Consider the following 25,494-nt stretch of genomic DNA (forward strand, 5'->3'; position numbering starts at 1 on the left):
CCTCTCCTTCCTCCTATACAGTAAGAAGCAATTATTTCTAGACTAATTCTTCTTCAGTCTTTGAAAAAAATCTAGCATGCTGCAGGTATTAGTATTTCAAGTTCATTTATCCCATGACTATAGTTCCTTTTTACAGTTAAAATTCATAGAACCCCTTTTTCTTCTGTGCAATAATCACACCCTGGAGTTTCTCTGATTATGAAATTTACTATGCATTATAGAACAATGTTTTATTTATAGTAGCTATATCAAATAGATACCTGGAAGAAGAAAAGCTTACAGGGACAGATCTTATGGTTCCAGGCTCGAGACATTTTTAAGAAATATCTATTTCACCAGCTTTGTACTTTTCAAAATATGAGTGATCATGATCACTGCAATGACACAAGTTTTCAAGAGAAGCAACTCTTGCATACAGCCACTAACACTGAACAATAAATTTGCTCCTTACCTTGTAAGCAGTTTTCATATTTTAGGTGTTTCTTTTGGCAAAGGAGCTTAACTCACTAAAAGCCGCATATTAGTTGGGAAGCTTTAACACCATCTGAAGGAGTTAGCGCCATTTCCTCTCTAACTACTGTAACTCATTTTTCATAAATGCTACAAGTCACTTGGCATTTTTACATCAATGAACCTCCCAAGTTACAGGGGATATATATAAATTATGTATTAAGCACAGAATACACATTAAATCACAATATTATGAGATCAAAATTGCACTTCAGAAGACTAGAAATGCAAAGTCAGGGCTGCTGCTCTATGCAGACTAACAGGGTCTTTTTCTGTCCTGCAGCAAACACCCTGTGTGGTTACTGCCAGTAGATAAAGTATTGGTGCTATGATGATGTGAAATCAATGCACCTACAAACTTTACTTCATACAAATACTGTCAAAAAACTTATGGGCAATACCTATGGCTAGAAATAATTGAATATTATATAAAAGATCCAGCCCTATATGTGATCCCTATAAACCTCCAGGATTTGAATCCTAGAGGATTTTTTTCAATAGTTTTAGGAAGCATCAGAAGCATCATATAATCAGTGATAATTCAGTTTGATGTAACTATTCCATCAGCACTCAAAATTCTCATTATGAGTCTAAATCCTTTACAGAAAAAGCAGTTTATTAGGATTTCACAGAAATGGTAACTATACAGGCACTGCATGAAAATATTCAGAAGGAAGGATGCGCCAGATGCAAACACCATTATTTAAGTATCTACACATGAACTAGCTGTCAAAGCTTCCACTAAAAGAATGTCATTATTAAGAGTAAAGCAGCTGGCCAAACAGGTGTTTTATAACAAGTCAAATGATTCTCCTGACTTTACTGACTGCACTGGCAGACATAACAGGTAGACACATACATTTAAGTGTTTAAATATGCAGCTAAATTCAGTTTTATTTTTTTACAATGACAGAACCTAATTAAAGATAAACAACAACACACTGCATTATTTAAAGTTAAAGAATGAAACAAGATGAAAAAGTAGAATTAAATGAACTACTTTCAAAGGATTATTTTGTGTTGCAATAGTTTCCCCTCCACAGCATAAGAGACAGGAGAGACACTGGTTAGTTACTCCAGAGGTACAGCTCTACAATTAATCCCCAGCTTGGCTGGTACTATTCCCAGACACTGCGGTACAAGTGTCTGCACTAGTGAGCTGTTGGAACAGTCTGTGGTATGAATGTGGTCTGTTCCAATGAGCACTTTCCCCAGGCAGCTTCCAGGCACAGCCCAGCAGCCGGCAGAGTCCGGGGCCCGCGCTCAGCAGCAATCTGTACACGGTCACCCTGTTTTGGAGGCTAAGATGAACAGACACGGGCTGTTCCACACTGCCCGGCCTCAGCACTCAGGAATGTTCCCAAACACAGCTGATTTAACAACACTGGCATGGCCCTGGGAGCTTCTCTACAGGTGTTAGGTAAGAAGAAGCGAATTAACTCTGACTGAAGAGGTTCTAACAACTGTTTTCACAGACACAGAGTTTCACTGGAAATTAGATTTAATAAGTTGCTTAAGAGTTCCTATGGCTATTCCTAATATAGAAAAATTTTTACACCTTTTTTCTTTCCTCCACTTTGGCACTGCTTGAATGACTGAGCCTTTATTAAACAGGCCAAAGAAATATAAATGAGAACAATTCTTCCAAATTTCAAGGGAAATATCTAACAAACATTACTTCATCAAGTGCTTTCTTATTTCATTAGGTCCAGAAGTTACACTTCTTTATATATGTATTTATATACACACACAGTTTTTTAAAAATCAAGACCCTTCAAAATCACAGTTCCCCAAGATGTATGAGGAACTGGCATGTGTAGAACCTGATACAACACTCCAGAATCATAAGGAACTACTCAAAACCAACTGCTTATTCCTTGAGGTAGGAATGGTCTGATGATTTGTTCCACCTACTTCTGCTGGTGCAACATACTGAAATAATGGCTTAAGATTATTCTTCATAATTTATATGCTGATTAAATGGTTCTCTACAGCTTAAAAATCATACCCAGGTCCTACTGAGTTAATTGAGAACATGCACTTTATGCTGAAAGGCAGCAGAAAAAAGGGCTGAGAACAGTGTGCTGTATCTCAAAGGCCTTGCTGAAAAGTGTAACTCAGTATTGGCACCAGTATGAACAAGAAATTTATTTGAACAATTATTCAGAAATAGCCCTTGTGCTGCCAAGATCTTACCATGTATATGAAACAAACAGAAATTTCATAGTGCAAAATGCATTTACTTCAAAAAGGAAATAAATGTCAACCAAAGAGATTGTGGGTATAAAAGGCAAGAACTGAACACGGTGTGGTAAAACACAAAGAAACTGACAATCAGCTAAATGTCTGGAAGCATGCAAAAGAAGCAGCTGATTTGGATCAAAATAATGTCTAGAAACAACACCTCATGTTCTCAAATGCTAACAGATTTAATTTTAACGTTGGCTTTGACAGCTGTCTTTTAGTGTCTTTTAAAATCTCAGAAACTATTCAAAATTGCTAAAACCGAACTAAAGTACCCTCCCTTCCACCCCCATCTTCACAACAGAACTGTTAAAGAATTTCTCCTTTAACAAAAGAACCCTCACTTAGAAGCTCTGCTGCATGGTCTTTAATGAAGCATGCTGTCTCAAGTGAAATCACAAGTGTGTATTAAATTCACTATCTTTTCACAGATTAAGTCTACATTTATTTCTTATAAATTAAATAAATAGAGTGAAACCTGTTAATAAACAGAATTCATACAATGGAAAGCATTCTGTCTCGTACTTCTTACAAAAAGAATTTTCTGTACACTTACTCTATCTCCACTTCAGTATGCCTCTTGTTCAGTCACATGCACAGAGAGAATAGCAATGTTCCTGACATATTTCAATTATATTTAAAATTCCTTTTTATGTTTTCATTCACAGCTTTTATTCTGTAGTATAGCAAATGTTAAGTGGTTTGTGATTCCAAATCATCTTGTTCCTCTTTTTCACTGCAAACTATAAAGTCTTCTACATTTCTTAACATCTTTCAACTGCTGTAAAACAGGGTTACAAATATTGAAGCAGACACAAAGCAGAAGGGAAACACTTTTGGGAGAGACCTTTAATGTTAGGTTCCAACATATGAGATAAAAATCAAGCCATTTATCACTTCAGAGAGGAATCAAAGCCAACTCAGTCACAGATGAGCCTAGATGGAACTCAGGACTGCCCTCCAGCACTGCTATCTTAATATAGGCTGAGCTCCCCCTTCAGCAACACCAGAGAGAGGAAAAATTGAAATACAAGGTATTTACTGTGATCAAAGACAGTGGGGTTTGCTGGCTTTTTGTTTGTTTGTTTTTTGGGGGTTTTTTTCTTGTTTTTTTTTTTTTTTGTGTTGTTTGGGTTTTTTCGGTTTTTTAAAAAATATTTTAAACATTGAATGGGATATGAGAAATGCCCATCTGCTGTGACAGCCTGACATTCTGGTCAGATAGTGACTGCACACTCTGTCCATCATAAACTGTCACTGACAGAGGTCGCCACAAATCATGGTGAAAACAGCTTCAAACTGAATTTTAATTTAAGGAGTTCCTTTTCATAGTTTAAATAGAATGGCAGTATGGGACACTGATTCAAGAACACCCAAAGTCAACTTCAGCAAACATTTACAGACCACTTCTACCACCTCTTTTTAAAAGTAAGCCCTGACCTTTAAGAATTCTCTCTGTTTCATAATGAGACAAAAATTAGTAATTACATGAAACCATAGAAAGCCTACAAATGGCTTATTAGAAAGTGCTCAGACAATATGAAAAGCAGTGCATTGTTGCTGCCTATGTTTCACATAGATCAGGAAAGCTAATATAACTGAAAACTGGTGAATTTGCACCTTGTGTATGTTACAGTTTAACTGGTATCAAGGATACATTTAGCACATGGATATGCATTTTTCAACAAGGTCCATCCAAATACATAACAGGCCAATTTTAAAAGTAACTTTTATCAATCCCTTACCATTCCAAAGACGGGGAAAAATCTCCATAAAGATAGGAGCTATAGCAAATACAGAAATCCTGTGAAACACAGAAATTCTATGAAATCTAGTTTTGAGACCCAACTGCCAAATCTGAACCATCTTCAAATGTCTTTTCTCATAAGGAACAAGACTTCTAGTCACACAATTAACATTTAAAAGGAAGTTGGTTATTTTCTGAATTTTGTCATTTTAGAATGGACAGACTTCCCTTGAGCTGATCTAAACATGAATATCATGTTGCTCTTCCATTCTTGCAAAACTTCCCAGACATGATGGCTGGGTCATATATGCCAAAGAGGAACTGGAAACAAATTTGAAGTCATGAAAGAATGCCTTTCCAGTTCCCTCTACATCTTGGCCACTTCTTATATCACTCTCCCATACAAAAGTCACAAAAATACTAATATTGTGAGAAACTGTTTATAAGTAGAATACACAAAACACCTTCTGTAAATCATCAGAAAAGTACAGAGAGTGAGCTAAGATGCACTGAGCAGGACCCAAAGCCAGAAAAGGACCACTTGAGAAATCTGATCTAATAATTTAGCAAATTCTAATTTCATGTTCCTCCAACAGATACAAAGTTCTGTAAACATTAACAAGTGTAGCAAATTGAGGTCTACTTTTCACACACATAGTATTTGGATTTAACTACTGGGTTTATCAATATACAGATATATTTTCCATTGCATATCTGAGCTCTCTTTATAATGAAAGAGCAAATTAAGTTTTACACATACCTGTAAGACACAAATATGCAGCTAAATACCGTTTTTCAAGGCCATCTTTATAGGTCTGAATCGCACCATAGATTGGAGGTAGAATGAAAATCAGGTTACTCACTGTGTTCCCTGTAGGACAGAAACACAAAGCAGAGATTTAGAGTTGGGTACTATGCACTTTAACTAAATCTAACAAAATTACATTCACTCATTAGAGACAGGTTCAACAGTTTTCATCCAGAAAGTGACCCAGCAAGACACCACTGCTCTCCACCCCTGGTCTAGTGGAAGGTGTCCCTGCCCCCAGCAAGGGGCTTGGAACTAGATAGTCTTGTAGGTCCCTTCCAGGACTCTATCCTACATTCTACCCAATGCAAAAAAATGACCTGAGCTGCAGAGACCAGAGAAAGCAATAAAAGCCAAGAGCCCAGCTCTTGTACAGTGATTTAGATTTGGCTTGTTTTTCTTTTCCCAATGGTGCTGACCTAAGCAAAAGTGCAATGAAACCCTGCAAAGTTTAAGTGAAACAAAAGGAAATGCTGCATCTCTCAACAGAAGGGATGCAGATTCAGCTTTTTCACTTAACCACAAATCATAATTTTGAGAATAGAGGTTATGTTATGGGAATTAAATGCCATACAATCTGGAAAAATGAGCAAATCTGTTTTAAAAAAGACTTATACAAAATAAACTGCACATTTTCACACACCATCAGTTAAATATATATAAAACCGGAATCTAATTTGCCAATATCCCAATGAAATACACAATTTATGAGGTTATGAAGACACCTCCCACATTTCTGTATTTTTTATTCAGCAGAAAATCCCAAAAGCATTTCACATTCTAGAACAAGGAACAAGAGTGAGCAGGTCCTTTCTGAATCACACCCCCCTAATTCAAGCAGCTATTTTTCAGGAGTCCTACTTGCCAAGATCCATCCAAAAGAAAAACAAAACATAAAAAATATGTTCACACAACCCTAAGGTATTGCAGCACCTCTAAAACCAAAAATCCATACTTCACAATTTTACAGAAAATTCATACTCAAATGGAAAAAAGGTTATTTCAGAACACATGTAGCAGAAAGGTACCCAGCTCCCTTAAACAAGGTAGCTCTTCCATATTCTCACAAAGTACATACAAATCTCACTTTGAGACAGCCTTCTCAACCAGTTAAAAATCTCATCTGATTTTTATCAGAAATTCTTGAAATCGCTTCCTTACTGATTTAACATAATATCCTGCCCAACCACGAATTTCACCAAGTTATACCAAGTCAAATCAGATGTGCCAGAGATCTCACTCTTCTAGACAGCTCTGAATTATGTTCCTCCACGTAAAAGAAGCCCAGCTGAAAACAAAAACCTTCTGTAAGGATATACAAGTTTATACCAATATAAAAGGCCTTTTTTGTGTTTAAATTCTTCGTGGAATCTTTACTCTTTTACCACATTCCCACATGTGTTGCAATGGGTAGTGATTCACTTTCAACAGAGACCACGCTTGGAAGAAATTCACTCAGAAATGCTGTTGTGTGACACACTGACCATTGCCATGTCCTCCTATAAATCATGCAAACATGTCATTTAGCCTTGAAAAGTAGAATAAAGGTTACATAGTCTGGATAGCGAAACTTCTGCTTTCTAAAGCAGTGCTCAACTATGCCCATTTTCAAGAGAAGTCAGTAGACATTATATAAATGTCACTGTTCAAGGTCACCTGGTTATGAATCTGTCAAAAGCCTGGCAAAAATTCAAATATGAAAATGCCAAACAAAAGAAATACCATGATGTTTATCCACAATTGGGAAGACACATGACTGTGGAAGAGAGTTGCAGTAGGATAACAAACTTCAGATGGGTGTAAGAATGCAGAAAACAGATTCTTCTGTAGGAAAGGGAAGGGAAGGTTTCAACACTTCCTGTAAAGCTATAATGACATTAAATTATTGAAAATTTATGAGCATTTAATCTGGGAACATCTTGCTGAGAGAGGAAATACCACAGACCTAATCTAGCTGTACATTCCTGCCACTCCTTCTCTGCACTTTTTGGCCCATATTATTCAGAACATTTGCAGCATGGATTAGGCAAGCCTACCTGCAAACATACTTATTGAAAGTTGTATACATTTTTTTAAAGGGGAAATGGGGGCAGGGGAACAATAAAGTCCTCTGGCATGCTGCTAGCAAAATTACTTTTTTCAAGAACAAAAACTCCAAGGCCTCTTGCAAACCCAGGTCCCCAGGAGTACATATTTCATAAAAGTCTAGCTAGTCTTTACAGGATTATCCTCACACAGAATAGCTTATAAATTCATTAAAAGGGATTTTTACTAATTCCACCAAAAAATGGCAGTGGGATATGCACAGAGATTAGCAAAGAATACCAAGAAAGAAGAAAAAAGTAACACAGTGCAGACCCATAACTCTACAGTTATTTAGCAAACAAGGAAGTGAAACAGTTATTTAACAAACAAGGAGGTTGAAAATGGGAAAACAGTTCAAACTGCCAAAAAGATTCATATTTTTTCATTAAATTTCCTTTTTTTAAAACAGGGGAAACATAATGCAGCAGAACTCCGTGGGAAAACCAGCAAATGGAGAAATTGCAACTAAGGCACGAGGCAAAAGATATATAAAATAACTAAAGAAGAAATTATTGGTTGTGCCTATAAGAAATAGGGCACATCAGAAATTTGACAAATGCACATGGATAGACCTGAGCTTAACTCTGTACAGCATTCTTATATTTTACTACTGGATTCCTTGAATACTGGTCCAGGGAGTGACCTAACTTTTCTTTAGTGACCAAAGACTGCTTTTCAACATTTTATCTTCAACATGTCCATCAAATGAGAGGCAGAGCACATTATCTGGGAGAGAAATGAATGAACTTGCAGACTGAAATGACAAGAACAGGATTAAATATGATGGCCATGAACACACCTTTCAATGTGAATATGAATCCTTATTCCATATGTAGAATTAATCTATTTGAAGAGGCAGAAAAGTATGGTAACTGACCATAAATCATCACTGTATGCACCAAACCCCTTACATTTATTTCCAGTAGAGGCAGTGAAAATAGTTATGTCTTCATGCAAGTCAACAGTGGAACACACTGTTCTCTAGCTATTGCTAAAAGAGAAAGCTCATCAGGTGCAAACAAACTCCACTCAGATGGGAGTGATGAATGGGAGCCTATAATTTCAGAAGGGACAAGAATTGCTCAGCTCACTGTACAAAACAATGGCTGGATGGAACAAGACTGTGCTCTGTAAAGACATCATTTGTCAACGCCAATGACAAAAGGGAGCTGTTTGAACTGAAGAATAATACTGACAATGACTAAATAGATATAAACTAACCCTAAATAAATGCAGGCTAGAATAAAGAGGAAAGCTTCCCATTAGAGAGGAAATATTTACAACTGCTTCCCAACAGAAATGAGCAGCACAGTGAACCTGCTTTCAGCATGGAGCTTGGGAAGCTCCACAATCAGATTACATGATGCAGTAGCCTACCAGAGTACTAAACCAGACCATGTCCACAAAGATTATAGATGGTACTAGGTACAGGGCTAAATTAAGGTCTAATCATGATAATGTGACTGACTGCACAAATTTCCATAAAAGTCTTTCAAGACTGTTTTAATGCAAATCATTGTTTCAAAGTAATGTTTTATTCATTGAGAGAATGCCATAAGGTACCAGAACAAAATCAAATTTATGCAAAACATCTTTTCAACAAGCTTCTGTCTGTAGGAAGAACAGTATGAGTGTTAAACCACATCTGCTTGCCATTCTACAAATACAGCAGCAAAACCTGGTAAGTCTTTTTCTAATGCATGTACATTCACATTCTTCAGGCCCTGAAGAAATACGTGTGCTATCATTAACACTCAAAGATCCATATAAAGACTAACCAGAAATACAAACAAAAATAACTTAGAAAGGGAAATAGTTTCTACAGGCAGACCCAGGTACAATATACAGCTTACTGTTACACAGACATTGCAAACACAGTTAGGAAAGACACAAATTTGAAGTACCTTTCATAAAATCTCCATTTTTCCAAATATGTAGTTAATTCCACACTAGAAAGTATATGCTACAATAAATTTGGATGAAGAGTCAAAAGAGGAAAAAAAAGTGAAGCTGTAAATAAGTTGTAAAAGAACATGGTCATAAAGGAATAATAAACAATGCAAAAAGATAAGGAAAAATGCTGGGAGTTAGAATAAACATGCTGGTTTAGGTGAGGAAGGAAAAGTGCTATCATAAAAATGAAGCAAAAATTATCATGTTCAACTACTGGCAAGGTGATCAGTGTGATTTATCCTGTGTTAAGAGATGCTTTCTCCTACGTTTGTATACAGAATGACAGCAAGATTCACCAAGCACAAGGATCTTTTCAAATTTTAAAACGTTTGACAGAGAGAGCAAGAACAAATTAAGACTTTTCACTCTCTTATGGTTTTTAGAAGACTCAAATCAATAGAAATAAGTGGTACCCTCAGAGAGAAAAGAAGAAAACATTTGCTGTTTAAAAAGTTGACTATACATAAAGCATAAAGAGCTCATTTAATATCACGACTAACAAATGCAATATTCACCACAGTAAGATTTTTCATTATAGTAAGGTTTTTGCATCTCACTGTGAAACAGGAGAAAGGTATATATTTAAGAAAATAGCAGCCACTTTCCTAAGTTTTAATAGTCTAAGAATCCCTTTAAGTAAACACACAAGCAAACAAACAAAGTTTTGCAGCTGAAAACATCAATTTCATTGTCTGGATATGATGGTGCTCTGCAGAGTCAATTCCTGGATCATGTAGCTTTATCTTTTTACATCACTGCAGGAAGAAATTAAATATAATTATAAAAAAACAAAGCCTCTCAGATGGCATCATGTAGAACTTGATTCATCCTTCTACCTGCTTTCAGATATAAGGAATTCTATTTCATGGTTTTGTTTCTGGAATCACCTCACTCAGTTCCGGTGCAAACTACAGCTCATTATTAGAGAGTTTACCGAGTTTCAAGAAACTGCAAAGCAATGCAATTCAGGCACATTTGAGAGCATAACCATCTACCATTAGGTATGCTCTCTGCTCAGAAGCACCAACTACCCAGAATCACCTGGTTTGGCCACTAACTTCAACCTTGCGCTGTTTTCGCTCATGGCTTATCACCAGGAGGGCAGAGCAGCAATTAGATTTTCACTTCCAACAGCCAGTTTCAATACATTCCACTTCAAAGTCTACAATAACTGCACTTCAGTGTGTCAGGAAATGAAAACTCCTGCTTCCATTTGATATTTCAGAAGGACCTCAAGGGGAGAAAACCAAGTCATCCCAACAGGAATTTTGCCAATTTGTAATTACTGGATCCCTACTTGCTAATGTGCATGAAGGATCAATATAAACTTCCTGTCACTTACTGAAATACAACACAGTGTTATTGCAGGCTGGAACACAGGACCAATGCTGACTTAAAAATAAAAATTATAAAATAAATTTTTAAAAAATGGGAGCTTGAGGTATTTGCTTTTAAGCTACAAGATCCATTTCTTACGTTGCATAATTTTCCTTTCCAAATACTAAACTAGCCTTGATTTTGTTTACTAGGACATTAATTGAAGTTACAACTTCAGCAATTCAGCTGCAACTTGTACAGGCTACCACATTTCTAAAAACAAAATGGGAAAAATACTGAAGGAAACAAATACTGAACGAACTAATGAACTGTATAAGCTGTGTATGAAAGCTTCCTGAGGAACTATAAAAATGAGTACACATAAATAACAACACCAATCAATGGATCTTTACTGAGACTACTAGATCTTTCATGTTGTTTAAAATAATATCAGAACTCTATGGAGCAAGTTCACATAGATCATAAGAATCATAAAATTAAAAGAGATAAAACAGCACAGAAAAATGTAATGAAGTGCATTACAAAGGAATGCTGCCTTTATCTAGCTCTGTATAGAAACTGTCATACTATTATGAGAAAAACTGTAAGGCACAAATGAGAGGGAGGGAGTAGCTACAACAACTAGGAAAAGGAAGACCTGAAAAGGGAAAGAACAGCTACCTAAATCTCAGCCTGACAGAAGCTACAAGAAAGCAATGTGGAATCCAAAGGGTTTACATGGGGAAAGGATTGAAAAGAAATATTATTTGCATTACTTAAGAGCATTCTGATGAGCACTAACAGGCTGAAACAAGGAAAAGGGAAGTTTCGGTAGGACATCTAGAAATCTAGCATCTGGCAGCAGCAACATCTCCCAAAAGAAGCCGTGAATCCTGGAAGAGTTTCAAACAGAATGGATAACACTGCAAGATACATGAAGGAAACAATGCATTGTGGGTGAAGAGAGGTGGCGAACAAGGTAGGAACACATGCTCCTTCCCAAGGCCAGCACCAGCTCAGATGCATACCACTGGAGTGAGCACACCACATTCCAGTCACACGTGCCTCAGCCCCAGCAGCAGCAGAGCTGCTTCCAGTATGTCCAAGTGCTGGGACAAGGCCAAAAAAACTGAAGGCAACATTGCTGCTGCAGAGCTGGTGGCCAGCTGGAAGGTTTAAGTGTTTAAAGTCGGAATGCAGGGCAGCACTTCTAGACCTTCTAGGCTCTTTCTTCCTTGCTGGGCCTCCATTTCTCCAGGATAGCACAGCACAAATATGCAAGCTAATATCCTTCTGAAGAGGTAAACCATTCCAACAATAGATTGGATTGGGGAGGGGTAAAGAGGCAATTTTAGGGAAAAAATTAATTATTAACAACACAATTTGATTTTTCTTTACAGCGCGCACTTATAAGTGGCTCCAACATGCTGCGTCAAGTGATACATTCCAATATATGGTTTCGCACACTTTATATCCCAGCTGCAGAATTCATTCCCTTGACATTCATCATACTAGCCCAGCAAATATTTTCAGATGGTTTAGTCTGATTACACTATTTCATGTTGCACTTGTGTTCTTCAAAACAATCAAAAAGTATTTAGAAGAGAAAGCTCTCGACACTGCTGACTAACAAAACACACACAAAGTAAGCTCAGTTCAAACCTGTAAAGTGTGGGTGTATTTTCTTATGCACAAGCCTCTTTGGAATGCACATCCTACAAAAGCCCTTATTATAAACTGCATCTGAATTGCCCTAGGTTACAATTAAGCTATCCCTTTCCTTACCCTCATCTCTGCAAACTGCTTTGCTACTGTATAGTAAAGGCTTTAGAAAACTACAACCTAACAGAAGACTATACTAACACTGACTTTGCTTCTTATGTAAATTATACTAAAAATAAATGAGAGAAAGCTAATACTTAAATTCATATTTTAAAGCTCCACTTATTTCCTCATAAGAAACCAATACCCTTGAAGATAGCCTTGCAATCCCAGAAATACAATAGTTGTGTTTATACTGCAAGTTTAGACAGTGAAACATTGTGGGGGCAAAGAAATTTTTGCTCTTTCCCCTCAAATCCAAAACACATTGGTCACCTATTTAGTCTCTATTACTGGAGGGTCTAAGCAACCCCAGTCCTCTGTCTCAATATCCCTGCAAGACAGGCTGGATAAAGCTGCCTGAGCCATAAAGAAACCTGCATAAAACAGAAGTCCAGACCTTCAAACACCAAAGTGTTCCTCTAGCCACTTGACCATCCTTAGCTGCCAAACAAAAATGAAAGAGTTCACCACACCACTTCTCGTAAGTAAAGCTACAAAGTAGAAAATTCAGCCACAGTAACAGCTGGGTACTTTCCAGAAACAATGTTTTTGTTACCAATTCTCATGTTTAGCATAATGAACTTCTCCTCCTGGAATTTTTAAAGGCTATCACAAGTGAAGAAGAAGTGCCTAAAGCCCCAGAACTTGCACTGATTTTTTTGTTTGTTTGTTTGTTTTGAGGAAGGGTGATTCTGATTTTCTTCTGAGGGATCTGTCTCAAAACTTTTCATGAATGAAGTCTGAGATCAGCATGAACTGCTCTTCCCCAGAAGAACATTAGAAGGGCAGATTAAAATGTGGAGGACCAGCTGTGAAGTTTAACAGATACTTATGAAAGCAATTGCAATGAAAATATTCTGAGGTGATAGGCCAGAAAAAGGATAGCTACACCATAGCTACACCACCTAAATTAAAAAGTCAACTAGTCTCTTCTCTTTTGAAGCCTATTATCTTATTGTAGTTGTGCGTTTATCACACCAATGCCTGTCACAAGCACGGGGCATCGTGGAACATTAATAAATGGTTTTTGCATTTTGAATGTACCATTACCTGAAAAATAACAGCATTTAGAAATGTAATAATAAAGATGCAAGAATCTATTCATGACCATTTTTTTGAGACTACAGGAAGCAGCTTGAACAAATACGATAGTACATACCTTCTTTACAGGACATTTTATTCTTAATCCAAGAAATTCACAATTAACCAGACTGCAAGGAATAAACTTGCATTACAGCCAGCTGCTATGCCATCCTGTCATATTTTAATATTGCTTTCCTGGGGTATGAGAAACCATATGGAAAAGAAAGCATAATTTCTCCAATAAACATGAATCTAAGATGATAGCAAGCACACCAATTACTTTGAAGTACACCTGGAAGGATTTTGAAAGCAAATTTAAAGTAAAAACAGTTGACATAGGCAGATCATTTGAAATACCAATCTAGAAAACTCGCTAAAAGCAAGTGCTTACATCTGGAAAATGCAATCAAAGTCTAAAGAGATTAGGCTGAGATGATGTAAAGTTAGAATATTACATGCAATAAGCTTGTTGCTGAAGGGCAGATTTACTTCTTTTATATCCTTTACTGGAAAACAAAATAAAACCTATTTCAAATGTTTTTTTAAGGCAGGTTGATGATGTCAGACTGGAAGGAAATAAAAAACATGGAGATTACTGTTCAGCCCCTGCTAAAACTAAGCAGTGACCAATATACTACACTGATCATCCATGTAATTTTCATCATTAACTCCTTCCAGCCATTCTTCTCCTATGGTGGCATCAGCATCCTGGCTTCCTGTTCAGTGTCTGCACCAACTCCTTTAAGTCTAAGGGTCTGTCCAGAGGAGAAAGCACAGATTTCAGAGCTGACAGCTTTGAGCTACCAAGTACCTCCAACCCAGCATCTGTCAGTCCTCACTACACTGGAAAAACTAACCTGAGGCACAGAAGCTGTGGGTATCAGCCCAGAGGCTCTGGCAGGACTGTCCCAGGCACTGTGCAGTGACAGAGGAGAGCTGAGCCTTAGGGGAGCCCAACATGCTCACTGGACGGTGAGCAGCAGAGAATAATGTGTGCCAGTGCTTCTGTCCAGGTATTTGTAGCTTTAGCTTGGGTAGTCCATCTTCAAAATCCAAATCCTCTCACCTTCTCACTCTTCCCTTTCTTACTATCAATACAGATTTCCCCTGGGTGTCCAGAACAATTAAAGCCTCTTCTACCAATGACTCATGCCATTCTTTTGCCCTACTTGGATGGCAGGAATTTAAAGGTTACTACAATACTACATAAAAAAACAATACTACATAACTGTAGGAGAATATATGAGGATAATGAAACTGGTCAGCAACCACAGCCTGATTCAGCCACTCAAATACTGATTGGTGACATTCACCCTCTTATCATCAGTAGTAATAAAACATTCCTTCTGCAAATAACCACATTTTTTCTTTTCTTTTCTTTTTTTTTTTTTTTGCAGGGCTGCCTCAAATGAAAAACCCTAAGGCTAACTGAAACATGTGATGACAGGCAACTGATCACAGAAATGACCCGGAATCATCATCTTCAATCCTAAACATATAACTTTATCTCTATTACATAGGTACTTCATTTCTCCAGTCTTCATAACCTTTTCCAGTTAATATAACAACCTCCAGCAAAAACTTTCAACCGTACCCAATTAATTCAATAATGCAAGAATCAAAGGTCGTCACTCCTAGTCTACAACTAATTCCAACTTTACTCTTTAGTCACTGTTCAATTGTCATTTCAAGACAACCTTCTTGTTCATGCTTGAAAAATTAAAAGAAAAATATTAGCAATCATCTATCATCCACAAATCTTGGCAAAAGCTATTCATCCGGAGGGAAAATGAAGCTTTTGCACAGAGACAGTAAGATCAAAGCCCATATCTTAAGTGTCTCACAGTCTAAACCAAATAAAGAAAGAGATATAAAATACACTGAAGGTTCAAACTTTAAACACTATCATTTTGTTATAAATATAAATTAATATAGTACCTACACAATAATAGTTCATAAGGTGGGTGGCAGAAATTTGGGCAGAAATCTGTTGTACTGAATAAGATAAAAAATAGTTGAAAACCATATACAAATTAACTGTGTTCCCAACACAAATGTGGCCCAAAGGCTGGCATAGGAAATCTTCCAGAGGAAATGCCTGAGACAATTGTAGAAAAAAAAAATATTACAAAAGTCAAGTGGAAATCAGCATGGAAGAGCTTGGAAGGAAACGCATTTAAGAAATGGAAAGAGCTTTACAGTATTTCTCTGCAGCCCAGAATTTAAGGGAAAAAAAGGACATGAAACATTAAATTGGGATAGACTCAACAGTTTCAGCATTTCAGTACGGCACTAATGTTATGCACTGTGCAGAAAAATGTATCTGAGGAGCCTTGCAGGATTATAAAACTTGGGTCTTGAAAGATTTAACAGCCACCAAAACTCTGAGTGTAAAGCAACTGTGGTATCACAGATCACAAAGGCATAGCAGTTTGTTTAAGTGAATGAAAACAACATCTGCTGTATGATTTCACTACCACAGTGCATTTCTCTGCTGCTTTCCAAGGCACTGACATGAATCAATTGAACTGATTCTTAGAGAGACACTGCTCACCAGTAGCACAAATCAGCAATGATCCTCTGGTTTTTGCTCTGCTACATCAAAAGAAAGCCCTGAACTTCCACACTGCTACTGCTAGCAGCAGCTTAGGGAGATAACATTAAACTGGTATGAACAGAAGTGCATTGCCAACATTTTTTCTACTAAATTGAAAAAAATAAAGCAAAAAGTTTTGTTTCTCTGATTTTCCAGGCAGTTTACTCATACCCTGGGGTCAGCACATTGTATATAGCTTATTCTTTCTGCTTATACAGCTTGTTTTCACAACTGTGAAAAAGACTTGGAAAAAAAGAAAAGACATCCATTTTCATTCATGAACAAAATATCACCTGGAGCAACTCTGAGTTTATATATTTGTGAGTTTTTTCTTAAGTCTATAAGATTCAAAATCTAAAAAAATAAATAACATCTGCATCCCGTGTAAGGAATGCAGGAATATCAGTAGAAATACACCCTGCACCTGTGTGCAATAACCCCCAGAGCAGCTCAGCTGCTGCAATCTGGGGTCAGCACCAGACCTGAAAGTCTCTGGCAGGAGAGCAGCACTACAAACTCCCTCCAAGAACATCCAATCTGTAATGAGACTCACACAAACATGAAAAAGTTTGCTGTGCAAGAAAAGGTAAGTACTTGTAGAAGAAAAATACACCCATTTTACCTAGAAGTAATGTAAACTCCTCTCTGTGACAACAAATTCAGTTCATCAGTTCTGTTGGTCATTTTTGCTTCCTGTTGCAGATGACCCATTTGATTTCAGAGCCAGCCAGATCTGCAAGCCTCTTTCTCAAAGACAAACAAGTAATTTTTCAGTTTTCCCTGGGTTTCCTCAATGAAGCTTAAAATACCCATTTGAAGGGATCACAATAGCATGCTTTCCAGTCAGGAAGCAGGTCTTTGATTGAAAAAACAAATGGTGTTGACCAGGCAGGATGAAGAAAGAGATGTCATTTGTCCATCAGGTTAACACCTCTGTCCCAAGACTGAAAGTGTCCAGACTAATTTTCATGCTCAGTGCTCTAAAGGATTTGTTTGAGCTAATACTCTATCTGTTTCCCAGGTGCTGATTCTTGTTCAAATGAAAATCCTTATCCAACATGAATTAGCAATAACTAAAAATCTAGCCTACAGAGCAGTGGCATCATGAGCTTACTGCAAATAATGAGTTCATTAAAGCATTGTATAAATCAAGAGCTTCTAGGATCATGTCTTATGACTATTAAGTTGATACCTTGAAATCCTACTAGCTGGAATACATAAAAAATTAATACAAAATTCATACAAAACATGAAGATGTTCAGATCACCCCTAACACCACATCTTTTCCTAATTCTGCTTGTCTGCTTTCCTGCCTGAAAAAGTCTAAATCTTGCCGTCTCAAATATAAAAGTCAAGTCTCAAACTAACATCCTGAACCTTGCCCAGCTTAATCAGGCCACACTCTTGTCCCCTTCTCCAGTTCCTCTGTTTAGAGAGGAGAATTGCAGTATTACCCAGACTTGGCAAAGGGAACATACCTTCCTGTTCACAAAGCCAGCCAGAGATTCTTGAAGAGACACTCACGCTGCACATACCATTTCAGGGTCACTCCAAGGACTCTGCATTCAGAAAACACGTCCAAAGGAATCAAGGAACAATGAAAAACCAAATATAAGAAACTAAAGCCCCAGGACACAGCTGGGAAATAGACATGCTGCTGGACACTAATCTCAAATTTGAAATAAAGTTTGGAATTTCCTTCAGGAAAGTGTTACAATGTGCAGGGCAGGTTGAGTCACCAGTTGGTGGAGAGGCAAAGAATCAGGCAGAATCCTCTTCAGAATCCTGAAGAGGAATCTTGTAAGGCTGAGGAAGGGACACAAAGGGTGCAATCTCTCCACCAAGACTGACAGAAAGAACAACTTCTGCCTCCCGAACTCCAGACACACTGAAGTACGTACTCTACCAGAGGATGATGGACCTGACTGTAAAGGAGATAATGATCTGGAGATGCTGACTGCAGTAATCATTTAGAAATATCAGTTTTTCAGTCACTGGTCACAGTGCACATGCAGCATATTTCTTCAAGGAAATTAATTTTTAGGAACTGAAAAAAAATATCATGGTTAGACACTTCATTTTTTTGAGCTAGCACAAAAACGCTGAAAATTTATAATTGCATTTTCAAGTACAAAAAAGGATCTGTGCCTGAGACCTTAAATCTAAAGAGTACCCAGCAAAACCACTGAGCCTCTACACTGAGCTTGCCTATATGAGCATATTCAGATCAATTAATGGTAAATGATTGACACTAAAGCACTGTTGCTCTGGGCTTTTTTTACTGCAACGTTCTCTAGAATTTCTCTTCCTGACACACTTTTTTGCTCTTTGTACTACTTCCACAAAGACAGAATAACCAAGCACCTTTAATTCATGCAGCAGCTCAGCTTCTCTGCTAATGGACGGAAGAATGAGTGTAATTAATGAGGCAGGTACAAAAAGCCTCCCAGCTAGAAGGCAATCTAAGGTACGTAGCTTTGGCCTGACAACCATTTGCAAATGGGTTCTCTTCTAGCATTATAATGTCCTGTTTAGACACACATTTTGAATTAAAAGAACTTTTTGCATTTGATAAACTTTCATGAGCCACAAACCTTGCACGATCCTCTTGAGGTAGTCAGACAAACAGTCAAATGTGTGAGCACTCACACAAGTTGCAAGACAGAACAACCATGTACTGCTGAGTTGTTGGGACTGGAGACAATTCCCAGACTTCCTTTGAACATTTTTGCATCTATAATTCTATAATTAAATCTTTCTTCTTTAAAGGAAAAAAAAAGCTTTCCCACTTATATGTGAAAGGCACCAGCAGATACAGAAAATGCATTACATAAATAGGAGTTTCACACACACAAGACACAGCAAACCCCAGACTGAAGACTTTTTGTCTTTCAATTATGACAAAAGTTTTTAATCTGTGACTAAAAGCTCATAAAAAGTAATTTTAAAGTCAGCAATGTTCCTTTACAATAATTTATTTTACATTAATCTTCCTATTTCTAGCCACAAATATATATTCTGGAAATTCATATCGTGCAGTTCATAAACCAGTCTTCCTCAGTTTGCACATAAGAAAAATTAAAATGTAGAAATGCCATTGCTGTGTTACCATTTGGAGTGGCAGATGTCCAACTGCCAGCTGTACAAGTACTGAATATGAAGCACTAATTATAGAGTAATCGAATGCTTTGTTAAACCATATTTAAGAATTTTATTGTCGCTTAAGAGCTACACACATTAGCAGATAAACACACATGTGGTCCATTAGCACAGCATCTGACAGACTTTAAGCATATCCATAACATGATGGATAAATAAGAACTGATGATCGGGGAAATCAACTTTCCAAGAGCCTTTGACCCCATCTTTCAACGAAGGCTGGTGGGAAAACTGAAAATTAGGCTGTCATGAGATCAAAGGTAGAGTTGCATCATGAAGAAAGATAAAAATCAAGGAAGAATTAAAAATAATATACAAATCATTAGTGATGTCAAAATGCATCAAAACTCTGTGACAAGACTATCTTTAGGCTTTAGCCAAAAATGTACTTTTACAGCCTAGGAAAGGAAATAAGTTAATACAACAGTATTTGCTACTGATTCAAAACCAAATAGAAAGAAATACAAAGAAGTGACAGCAGAGACCATCTGGCTTATGATTTTGGTTCTGCTATATTATTTTTTGGAGAAAGGAACCCCTCTTTCAACTTCTTTTTGTCTGCAGCACAAAAATCAAGCTAGAAGTGTTCATCCAAAAACTCACTGCACAGCTGAGCACTGTTCTGCACACTCCACTTGACTTCACACTCACCATCAATTAGTTTAATGCTTCCTTTACCTTTTGCTTGCAGTGCCTCCTCAGTTCAGGGAGCTCCCCCAAGCTCCCCAAATAAATTTCCAGAGGAAAGTTGTGATGGGGTTTCCTCCAATGAGATCATTAAATTTATACACTCAAATCCCTTTCAGTCTTAAAGTCTACAGGTCTGCGACACTGCCTTCTGTTAAAGCACTCTTTAGAACTCATCTGTGTCATGTCATCTTTAAATCGCTCCATCTCAGCCAGGCAGTTGGGCTCATCACACCCAATTAAACTTGATGGTGTTTCCTTCATCTGCCACTTTATCACTGAAAGAACAGGAAGGGTTCTTGAAGGCAGACAGTTGGCTTTATTTTAGTTTTCTTACTCTCACTTGGAGAGTACCTAGCCCAACAGTCTCTGGCTGCTTTCCAAAGCCTCTGGCAGAAAAGGCAAAATGCAACAGGACACCCACGAGGAACAAGTGACAATCCATACGTGGCAGTACAAATTCAACATTAATGACATTATTCTAAGTTTAAGTAAATTTTGCAAGTTTTTATGTTTTAAAGTAATGAACCCCATAGAAAATGGAGATCTGTGCATCTTTGGCAGCTGTACTCTCTGAGCAATGCCTAAAAGGAAACAACAATATTTTTGTGTCACTGCTCACAATGTCGAGAATGCTGGGATAGCACTCTGTGCCATCCAAGATATGAGATAAAGAGATCTCACACTGAAGAACACAAGTCACCATAATCTTGTCTCAATCTCTTGTCTGAGGCAAAAATCAGAAGCTTGAAGGAAGTGGAATAAAAATAGCTAGAAACATGGGCAGATTCTCATGACATGGGTGTGTTTTTTTCCCAAATAAGAGTCCCATAAGGAAATCCCAGTTACAAGAAGTCATTTACCAGATCTCTAATGAAAACAAAAACTAATGGATTTAACTCTGGTAATGATAATAACAATAATAATTAAAATATATCTTATACAAAGATATCAGAAGATAGACAAGACCAGAAGCCAAGGAAGAAACAATTTCACTAATTCCTTGAGAAGCCTGAAGCAATGTTCTAGACGCTTGCTGCTGTTAATGCCAGCATAAGGATATCTCTAAACCTGTCATGTTGTAGATGATGCATATTACTCATGGACAATGATAGCTCAAAGCAACATAACTGGAAACATGACTCAAGTTTGATCCAAACTGGAACACAGCATTCTATTGTTAACTAAAACAAATTCGCCCCCACGATTCTCCTGACTGAGAATTATAAGCCCTCATGTACCACACAGGGCTCCTTTGAATCTAAAATATTTGTTTGAGTTGGTACTACTCTACATGCTCTCAGCAAAGGGAGTATGTGAAGATCACTTATATTCACTCATCATATTCTATAAGAGAAGATCTTACAGGGATGACTGAATCCAAGAAGGGTAAGGCTCCTGTGATAGACATTCATGTCAAAACAGACCCCTAAAACTCAATGCTACGTGGGCTTAACTGGCCTGAAACATCAACCCTGCTAAAATAAGGAGTAAGCTGTAGCATTTGAGTGATAAGTGCTAAAACCCAGAACTTATATTTGCCCTTGTTCTATTTTCTTGTGTGGGAGGATGGTGGGTTTATCCTTTACTATTTTTTCTTAACCAAGTGTACAAAAGTTTGGATAATTCAGCTTTTAAGAACTGAGACCTTGAAAGGTTTAAAGAAGGGAAAAAACCCCCACGTCTACTACTTGCTCTCCAGCACACAGGAGTCAACCAATGAGAAACCCTGAAAAAGGAATTACTACACCATAAAATAGGTTTGATCAGTGGGGGATATAAGACTCATTTTAAGGCTTAACAGAGTTAAGATTGCAAAACAATTCTTTTTAACTGGTTTTCCATTTCAATTGGTTTAATATTCTACAGATGGATGTAAAGCAGTTAGTCATCCACCTCCACAGGGGAGAAAAACTGACTAGGTGCAGACCCAGAAAGGCAAGAAAAAGCATTTCTCATTATTAAAAAAATGAACCTTTGAATACATGCCACTGTGTTTGGGTTACACCAAGGGAATTCAAGTATGAAGTGCTACACCACCACTTACCTCACTGCCATATCTCTCACTACATACAATTGATAAGCTGCTACCATTTATATTAGTTCTATAAGGAGTAAAGAGCAAGGAACTGCATGTGGGCTTTTATAACACAATGTAGCAATTCTGTACTAAAAGTAGCATGTCAAAACCAAATTGCTAAATGGCACAGAAATGTAATTTGTACAAGCTTTCTGTTTGGTTCTTTAGCCTGCAACCTATTTGGTTTGGACCTGCCAGTATTCTTCAGTCTTTGGGCCTCCAAAGTTTCTTATAAATTATTAACAACTATTAACAACCTACTTATAACAAACATTTAATGCAAAAATGTTTACAATCAATCAGCTGTACCTGAGTAGTACCAAGTCAGAAATGGATTTTCACTCTTGTGTAAGGTAAAACTTCAAATAATATCCCCAGAACACTTATTGCATCAGACCCTGAAAGCACTGTTAGAGAACCACTGCTGAAGAAAATCTAGTCCATCTTGGCACCTGGACTGAAATTAGCTGCTGTTAAGCTAACCCTACACCACAGCAGGCTTACTTACTGTTTTGCATTTTAAACTTAGATCATTTAAATGCTTTACATTACAGCATAGCCCTTATATACAGTTTTTTTCAGTGCAACTGACAGACCAACAAACTGTGGTCTGAAACACCAAAACCATAAGGAGGGATCAGACCTTGTATGGCTACTGTCTTTTTCCTCAGAACACAAGCCTTTCTGCCTCCCATTACTCTCATCCTCATCTTCCTTCTCCTGAATAATCCCAAAGTAGACAAAAAGTATCAGTTAACAAGTATAACAATGCAGGAATTATTTTAAAAATTTACATGCTAGTCAAATTCATTTTTACATTAGTGAAGAAACAGAACTTCCTCTTCCCTATGAGAATTCTCTCACAAATTATGCTTGGCAAAAAGGAAAACACATACATACATACTCTGCAAAAGTCTCATTCTATTTAGACTTCTAAGTTTGCCCCTTTTTAAGAGTATTTAATTTTGTTTCCTTTTCAGCCAGCCTGCCTCAGCCATAAATCTACACACTAACTTCCTTTTTCCTCTGAGCTTCTAAGCTGCTTATGCTGCTGTTGTTCATTTCAGATCCTGTTCTTCCTATTCCTACACTCTGAACGCTCTTTCACAATTATTCACTTTGGATCCGCACCCATGTCAGTGCTTGCAACCAGGAGCCACAGCTGGGCATGGAAACCCAGAACCTTCCATCTTCTGCATGCCAAGCTCTTCCAAGCCACTGCTGAAGCATCCCAGCTATGTGAAAGGCCTCTGCAGATTGCCCACTTCAAGCACTTCAGGGTAGGTGAGCCTGGTCACTTGAGCACCCAGGGCCCTAACACTTCAAAGGCAGCTACCTGCCTCATGCGTGTGAAAGTTTTTCACAGCACAGGGCGTATGCCAGGCAGAAGCACATAATTATAACTACTACACCCTTTAAAGTCGCTGCCCAGGACACAAAAATACTTAGTTTTTCAACAAAACCTCAGTGACATAGGGCTTGATCTTTTATCACCTGCAAGACACTCCTTTCTCAAGCACCTGATGAATGGCCCTGTAATTGAAGCCCCTTCTTTTTTTCCCTAAAACATGCTAAATCCTGAGTGCTTCTGAATAACAGACTTTCGAGGTCAAACCAATGGCCTGCTCTCTTGACAGTGCTCTGAGCTATCCTAAAAGACAATCACTTGAAACAGAGCGACCCTTCAAGCCTCGCTTAACTCGCACCACCTGCAGCGGAGCCACCTGATTGACCACGGTCATCACGAGGCACCAAAGGCCAGCTGGGGGAAGGTGTCATCCCTGCATGAAGCCGTATCTTGCACAGGAAGATACCTTTTCTCTCCCTGAGCAGTTTCACTTGGTTTGACAGTCCAGGCTGTGCAGATGGTTCCACCTCAAGGGGAGCAGAGCAGCAGACCCGTGTGGCTTCGCGGCGTGACACGCCAAGCACGACTCCAGCGAGAGTCCTTCCCTCTCTTCACCCGTGCTGCGGTGCCACACAGCCAGCCCAGTTCCTGCGACACCCCCAGGACACAGCTCACGGGCCACCCCATCCCAGCCACCGCCGCAGGCCCCCGGCACCACCGCTACAGCCCTGCCATCCCTATGGACACAGGCCGAAAGGACACGCTTGGGATGAGGGCCCAAATGACACGCTGGGGAGAGAGGGGCTGCACCATCCCGTGCTTCCGACACGGATTTGTGCGGGAAGGCGGTAAAAAACACCCATTTCCACCCACCGGGCTTGGCTGAGGGGCAGCGGCACCGTCACCCCGCAGGAAAGAGGGGCCAAGGAGAAGGAGGGATTCCCCCGCCGCGGGGACAGAGCCCGAAGAGCTGCGGAGAGGGAGAAGGAGGCGGCGGTGGGACGCGGCCCCCGGGGCCGGGGCAGGACCCGGGGCCGGAGCGGCCACTCACAGAACTCGGCGATGTAGTAGGAGACGGCGTAGTTCTCCTCGCACCACTCCAGGGTGGAGGTCGGCGGACCCCAGTAACCCTCCCGGTCGGCGGCCGGAGCCATTGCGGCGCCCGCTTCAGGCTAGAGCGGAGCCAGGGCACGGGGCAGCGGAGGGAGAAGGGCGCCGGGCCCGGAGCGCGGCGGCGGCGGCGGGAGAGCGGGCGGGGCCGGCGCTGGGCCCGCCCGCGGGGCGGAGCCGCGGTCGCCATGGGGACGGGCTGCGGCCTGTCGGACGGGGCAGACCGGGGCGGGGAAACACATTGTGGTGGAAAACGTGGATGTGGGGAGTGTGTGGGGAAACACCGTTGCGGGGCGGGTTTGGCTCTAAGGCAACCCGCGCGATGCCCCTGTGAGGATGAGGCGGGACGTGCAGCATCACGGCACTCTCCTCACCCGCTTTTCAAGCCGGGGGCAGTGAAGAGGTTTCCTCCCTCAGCTTTCCACTCCGGTTTTCCTTATACGTTTCGTGGAGGGTTTGTAAGGCGAGCGGGGCAGCGTGCTGCCTTCATGATGTTGAAACGCAGCTTCACAGCATCGTAGAATGATTTGGGTTGGAGGGGACCTTAAGGACCATCCAGTTCCAAACCCCTGCCATGGGCAGGGTCACCTTCCACGAGACCAGGCTGCTCAAAGCCCCATCCAGCCTGGCCTTGAACACTCCCAGGGAGGGGGCACCCAAAGATCCGCCAGGGAACCTGTGCCAGTGTCTCACCACTTTCACACTGAAGAATTTCTTCCTGAAAGCAATGAAGAGGCAAGTGTTCCTCATACTCGTGGGTTGGGAGAAGGAAGGAGTATTTTTATCGCACTGCCTACTAAATGGGGGTTTTCCTCTCCTCTGATGCCTTATTTAGTTTCCTCAGTGCTTACTACGCGTACTATACTTACACCCATAATATGCAAACTGCTTCTCAAGCAGAGTTGGTATCCAGAGGCAAGCACAATCTAAAAATGGAAAGACT

At 39.3% G+C, this 25,494-nt stretch overlaps 1 protein-coding gene across 1 annotated transcript in view; it reads right to left on the reverse strand.

Moving 5' to 3' along the window:
- ACER3 (alkaline ceramidase 3) overlaps positions 1-24,673 on the reverse strand; it is a 51,299-nt gene extending 26,626 nt beyond the window's left edge. Inside the window, exons 1-2 of the mRNA XM_054269972.1 lie at positions 24,493-24,673; positions 5,262-5,372 (exon numbers count right to left, since the gene is read on the reverse strand). Coding sequence (XP_054125947.1) covers positions 5,262-5,372; positions 24,493-24,595 — 214 coding nt within the window. The 5' untranslated portion in view covers positions 24,596-24,673. The remainder of the gene's footprint in view (positions 1-5,261; positions 5,373-24,492) is intronic.
- Between the last annotated feature and the right edge of the window lie 821 nt (positions 24,674-25,494).

The sequence above is a fragment of the Melozone crissalis genome, unplaced genomic scaffold, assembly GCF_028551555.1.
Source record: "Melozone crissalis strain CALT ecotype California unplaced genomic scaffold, PUWL_Pcris_2 ptg000008l_1, whole genome shotgun sequence".
Classification (NCBI taxonomy): Eukaryota; Metazoa; Chordata; class Aves; order Passeriformes; family Passerellidae; genus Melozone; species Melozone crissalis.